Genomic DNA, 6,243 nt, shown 5'->3' on the forward strand with positions numbered 1-6,243 from the left:
GATTTTGGGGTTTTTTGGGGTTTGCCGATCCCGGGCTGTTCCCCAATTTTTTTGTGGGAATTCGGGGAGCTTCTCGGGGGTCTCACCGCCCCCTCCCCAGCCTCTGGGAGCCTCTGAATGACCCCAAATGGCTCCAGTAGGGCTGCGATTTTGGGGATTTTTGTAGGATTTTTATAGGATTTTCGGGTTTTTTGGGGTTTGCCGATCCCGGGGGGTTCCCAATTTTTTTGTGGGAATTTGGGGATGTTCCCGGGGGTCTCACCATCCCCTCCCCAGCGCGGATCCCCGAGGGAGCTCCCCGCAGGGTGCTGGACGGAGCCACCCGGCAGCGGCGGCTGCACAGACAGCTCGAGGCTCTGGAGAATGACAACTTCGGCGACGATCCGCAGGCGGGGCTGCCGCGGCCCGGGAAGAGACTGCCGCACTTCAGTGACACGGCTGAGACCGGTGAGGGGAAATTTGGGGGAAATTTGGGGGTCCTGAGGGGGTTTAGAGGAGATTTTGGGGTGATTTGGGGTGATTTTAGGGAGATTTGGGGGGATTTGGGGGGATTTTGGGGAGATTTGGGGTTCCTGGGAAGAGATTGCCGCATTTCAGTGACACGGCTGAGACTGGTGAGTGGGATTTTGGGTTTTTTTGAGGGTTTTTGGGGGGATTTGGAAGTGATTTTGGGGTGATTTTGGGGGAATTTTGGGGAGATTTGGGGGTTTCAGGCTGGGCTGCCCAGGCTGGGGAAGAGATTACCTCATTTCAGTGACACTGCTGAGAGTGGGAAATGGGATTTTGGGGGAATTTGGGGAAATTTTGGGGGTTTTTGGGTGGAGTTTGGGGATGATTTGGGGTGATTTTGGGGGATTTGGGGGATTTGGAGGGATTTGGGGGGATTTTGGGGGATTTGGGGATGCTGGGAAGAGACTGCCTGATTTCAGTGACACTGCTGAGAGTGGGAAATGGGATTTTGGGGAAATTTGGGGGGTTTTGGGGGGAATTTGGGGTTTTTTAGGGGTTTTGGGTGGAGTTTGGGGTGATTTTGGGGTGATTTTGGGGAGATTTGGGGGAGATTTGGGGTCCTGGGACGAGACTGCTGCACTTCAGTGCCACTGCTGAAATCGGTAAATGGGATTTTTGGGGATTTTGGGGTTTTTGGGGGTCCTGGGGAATCAAAAATGGGGTTTTTTGGGGTGATTTGGAGTGATTTTGGGGTGTTTAGGGAGTGATTTTGGGGTGATTTTGGGGGTGACTTTAGGGTAATTTTGGGATGATTTTGGGGTGATTTTGTGGGTTTTGGGGTCATTTTGGGGTGACTTTGGGGTGATTTTGGGGTGATTTTGTGGGTTTTGGGGTCGTTTTGGGGTAATTTTGGGGTGATTTTGTGGGTTTTGGGGTCATTTTGGGGTAATTTTGGGATGATTTTGGGGTTTTTCAGGGAAGAAGAAGAAGAAAACTCGAGGAGATCATTTCAAACTTCGCTTCAGGAAAAACTTCCAGGCGCTGCTGGAGGAGCAGGTGGGGAATTTGGGGAGAAAATTGGGAATTTTGGGGAAAATTTGGGGGAAAAATTGGGATTTTGGGAGGAAATTTGGGAGGAAATTTGGGGAAAATTTGGGATTTTGGGGGAAAATTGGCAGGAAAATTTGGGATTTGGGGGAAAATTTAGGATTTTGGGAGGAAATTTGGGATTTGAGGTGGAAATTGGGAGGAAATTTGGTATTTCAAGAGGAAATTTGGGATTTTGGGGAAAAATTGAGAGGAAATTTGGAATTTGGGGGGAAAATTTGGGATTTTGGGAGGAAATTTGGGATTTCAAGGGGAAAATTTGGGAGGAAATTTGGGATTTGGGGGGAAATTGGGGGAAAACTTGGGATTTGGGAGGAAATTTGGGACTTTGGGGGAAAATTTGGGATTTGGGGAAAAATTGCGAGGAAAATTTGGGATTTGGGAGGAAATTTGGGATTTTGGGGGGAAATTGGGAGGAAATTTGGGATTTGGGGGGAAATTTGGGAGGAAATTTGGGATTTCAGTGGGGAAATTGGGGAGAATTTTGAATCTCAAGCTGAATTTTGGGGTTGGATTTGGAGCTGAATTTTGGATTTTGGGGTGAATTTGGGGTTGAATTTTTTTTTTTTATTTAGGGTCTGAATTATTAATTTAGGTCTGAATTTTGGGGTTGAATTTTGGGCCGAATTTCCCATTTTTAGCCAAATTTTGGGTTGAATTTTTTATTGGATTTAGGGTCTGAGTTATGAATTTGGGCTGAATTTGGGATTGAATTTTGGGCTGAATTTCACATTTTAAACCGAATTTTGGCTTGAATTCTGAGCTGCATTTTTTATTGGATTTAGGGTCTGAATTTTGGATTTGGGGCTGAATTTGGGGTTGGATTTTGGGCCGAATTTCCCATTTTAAGTTGAATTTTGGGTTTAGATTTAGGGTCTGAATTAAAGATTTGGGGTGAATTTGGGGTTGAATTTAGGATCTAAATTTTGAATTTTGAGCTGAATTTTCACCTAAATTTCCCATTTTAAGCCGAATTTTGACCCAAATTTGGCTCCAAATTCTGGATTTTTTCCGGATTTTTCCCGGATTTCTCCCAAACCCCAAAATTCCCAATTTCCCAGAACCTCAATGCCTCCAAAAGCCCCAATTACACCTTGGCTGAGCTGCTGGATTTTGGGTGAATTTGGGATTGGATTTGGGGTCTGAATTATGGATTTGGGGCTGAATTTTGGGCCAAATTTCCCATTTTAAGTTGGATTTTGGGTTTGGATTTAGGGTCTGAATTTTGACCTAAATTTCCCATTTTAAGCCAAATTTTGGCCTCAATTCTGCACCAAATTCCAGATTTTTTTTTTCCGGATATTTTCTGGATTTTTTTCCAGATTTTTTCCGGATTTTTCCCGGATTTCTCCCAAACCCCAAAATTCCCAATTTCCCAGAACCTGAATGCCTCCAAAGGCCCCAATTACACCTTGGCTGAGCTGCTGGATTTTGGGTGAATTTGGGATTGGATTTGGGGTCTGAATTATGGATTTGGGGCTGAATTTGGGGTTGAATTTTTTTATTGGATTTAGATTGTGAATTTGGGATTTTGGGTGAATTTGGGGTTGAATTTTGGGCCAAATTTCCAATTTTAAGTTGGATTTTGGGTTTGAATTTAGGGTCTGAATTAGAGATTTGGGCCTGGATTTGGGGTTGGATTCTTTATTGGATTTTTTATTGGATTTGGGGTCTGAATTATGAATTTGGGCTGAATTTGGGATTGAATTTTGGGCTGAATTTCACATTTTAAACCGAATTTTGGCTTGAATTCTGAGCTGCATTTTTTATTGGATTTAGGGTCTGAATTTTGAATTTGGAGCTGAATTTTGACCTAAATTTCCCATTTTAAGCCAAATTTTGGCCTCAATTCAGCACCAAATTCCAGATTTTTTTCCGGATTTTTCCGGATTTTTCCCGGATTTTTCCCGGATTTCTCCCAAACCCCAAAATTCCCAATTTCCCAGAACCTGAACGCCTCCAAAGGTCCCAACTACATCTTGACTGGCGCTGCTGGATTTTGGGGTGAATTTGGGGTTGGATTTGGGGTCTGAATTATGAATTTGGGATTTGGGGTTGGATTTTGGGCTAAATTTCACATTTTAAGCCAAATTTTGGGTTGAATTCTGAGCTGGATTTGGGGTTGGATTTAAGGTCTGTATTACGGATTTGGGGTTGGATTTTGGGCCAAATTTCCCATTTTAAGTTGGATTTTGGGTTTAGATTTAGGGTCTGAATTAGAGATTTGGGGTGAATTTGGGGTTGAATTTAGGATCTAAATTTTGAATTTTGAGCTGAATTTTGGGCTGATTTTCCCATTTTAAGCCAAATTTTGACCCAGATTTCGCTCCAAATTCCGGATTTTTTCCCGGATTTCTCCAAACCCCAAAATCCCCAATTTCCCAGAACCTGAACGCCTCTGAAGGCCCCAATTACACCTTGGCTGGAGCTGCTGGATTTTGGGGTCAATTTGGGGTCTGAGTTAGGAATTTGGGGTTTAATTTTCGGGCTGAATTTCACATTTTAAGTTGGATTTTGACCCAAATTTGGCTCCAAATTCTGGATTTTTTCCAGATTTTTCCCGGATTTCTCCCAAACCCCAAAATTCCCAATTTCCCAGAACCTCAATGCCTCCAAAGGCCCCAATTACACCTTGGCTGAGCTGCTGGATTTTGGGAGAATTTGGGGTGAATTTGTGGTCTGAATTATGGATTTGGGGCTGAGTTTTGGGCCAAATTTCCCATTTTAAGTTGGATTTTGGGTTTGGATTTAGGGTCTGAATTTTGACCTAAATTTCCCATTTTAAGCCAAATTTTGGCCTCAATTCAGCACCAAATTCCAGATTTTTTTCCGGATTTTTCCCGGATTTTTCCCGGATTTCTCCAAACCCCAAAATCCCCAATTTCCCAGAACCTGAACGCCTCCGAAGGTCCCAACTACGTCTCGGCCGGCGCTGCTCCCTCCCGGCTGCCCCAGCGGCATTTCTGCGCCGTCTGCGGCTTCCCGTCGGGTTACACCTGCGTCACCTGCGGGGCCAGGTACTGCTGCACCCGCTGCCTCAGCACCCACCAGGACACCAGGTAGGAGAAAATTCCAGAAAAATGGGGAAATTGAAAAAAAAAAAGGGGAAAAACGGTGAAAAAATGGGGAAAAACGGTGAAAAAATGGGGAAAAACGGTGAAAAAACGGTGAAAAAATGGGGAAAAACGGTGAAAAAACGGCGAAAAAATCACAAAAAAAGGGGAAAAACGGTGAAAAAACGACAAAAAACGGTGGAAAAATCACAAAAAATGGGGAAAAATGTGTGACAATGACACACCTGTGTCACCTGCGGGTCAGGTACTGCTGCACTGCTGCCTGGGGACTCACCTGGACACCAGGTAGGAGAAAATTCCAGAAAAAATGGGAAAAATCCCGAAAAAATGGGGAAAAACGGTGAAAAAACGGCGAAAAAATGAGAAAAAACGGGGAAGAAGTGGGGAAAAAATCACAAAAAATGGGGAAAAATGTGTGACAATGACACACCTGTGTCACCTGGGGGTCAGGTACTGCTGCACTGCTGCCTCAGCACCCACCAGGACACCAGGTAGGGGAAAATCCCAGAAAAATGGGGAAATTGAAAAAAAATGGGGAAAAATGGGGGAAAAATGGGGAAAAACGGTGAAAAAATCACAAAAAACACTGGAAAAATGGGGAAGAAATGGAGAAAAGAAGTGAAAAAAAGGGCAAAAAAATGATGAAATCAGAAAAAAATGGGGGAAAAAATGGGGAAAGAGTGGTAGAAAAACGGTGAAAGAATGGGGTAAAACGGGAAAAAACGGTGGAAAATGGGGAAGAACAGGGAGAAAATGGGGAGAAAATGAGGGGGAAATGGTGAAAAAAAGCAGTGAGAAAAGGGAGAAAAAATGGTGAAAAAATGGGAGAGAAAGGTGAAGAAAAGGAAAAAAAATGGGAGGAAAAGGGAGAAAAAAATGGGGAAAGATTGATAAAAAATGGGGAAAACGGGAAAAATGGTGAAAAAATCACAAAAAGTGGTGAAAAAATCACGAAATATGGGGAAAATGTGAAATTATGGGGAAAAAGTGGTGAAAGAATCGTGAAGAAATGGGGGGAAAATGGGAAAAAGGAGTGACAAACGGGTGAAAAATGGTGAAAAAATGGGAAAAATTGTGGGAAAAATAGGAAAACTGAATAAAATGGGAAAAAATGAGGAGAAGTGCCAGGAATGGGCACTGGGAGTGGGGGGAGGGGTAGCTTGGGACCCCCAGATTTTGGGGGGAGGGGAGGAGTCACCCCAGTGCCCTCTGACCTTCCCCTCCCCCCCAGGTGCCTGAAGTGGACAGTGTGACTCCTCCCCCCATCATGGCTGCCGCGGCCACGCCCACAAGATGGCTGCTGCGACACCTCCCCCCAAAATGGCCGCCGCGACCGCGTCCTGCTGTGATCCCGACCCCAAGATGGCCGCCGCGGCCACACCCCCAAGATGGCTGTTGTCACTCTCATTCAAAATGGCTGCTGTGACCCCGCCCCCAAGATGGCCGCTGTGACCACGCCCCCAATATGGCTGCCGTGACCACGCCCCTAATATGGTTGCCACAGCTCCACCCCCAACATGGCCGCCATGACCTTTCCCCAATATAGCGCCATAGCGCCAAGATGGCTGCCAAGGCTCCACCCCAAGATGGCGGCTGTGGCCCCAATATGGCC

The 6,243-nt window shown here is 45.2% G+C and overlaps 1 protein-coding gene across 1 annotated transcript; it reads left to right on the forward strand.

Moving 5' to 3' along the window:
- Window positions 1-158: 158 nt before the first annotated feature.
- On the forward strand, window positions 159-6,018 carry LOC146423094 (zinc finger HIT domain-containing protein 1-like; the record flags this gene model as incomplete). The annotated part of the gene is made up of 4 exons (XM_085045068.1): window positions 159-447; window positions 1,427-1,506; window positions 4,447-4,616; window positions 5,863-6,018. Coding segments are annotated over 4 exons (561 nt in total), but the record flags the coding sequence as incomplete, so codon positions are not given.
- Window positions 6,019-6,243: the final 225 nt, after the last annotated feature.

This window comes from Lichenostomus cassidix, unplaced genomic scaffold (genome assembly GCF_008360975.1).
Source record: "Lichenostomus cassidix isolate B80296 unplaced genomic scaffold, HeHo_3.0 HiC_scaffold_34, whole genome shotgun sequence".
Lineage (NCBI taxonomy): Eukaryota > Metazoa > Chordata > Aves > Passeriformes > Meliphagidae > Lichenostomus > Lichenostomus cassidix.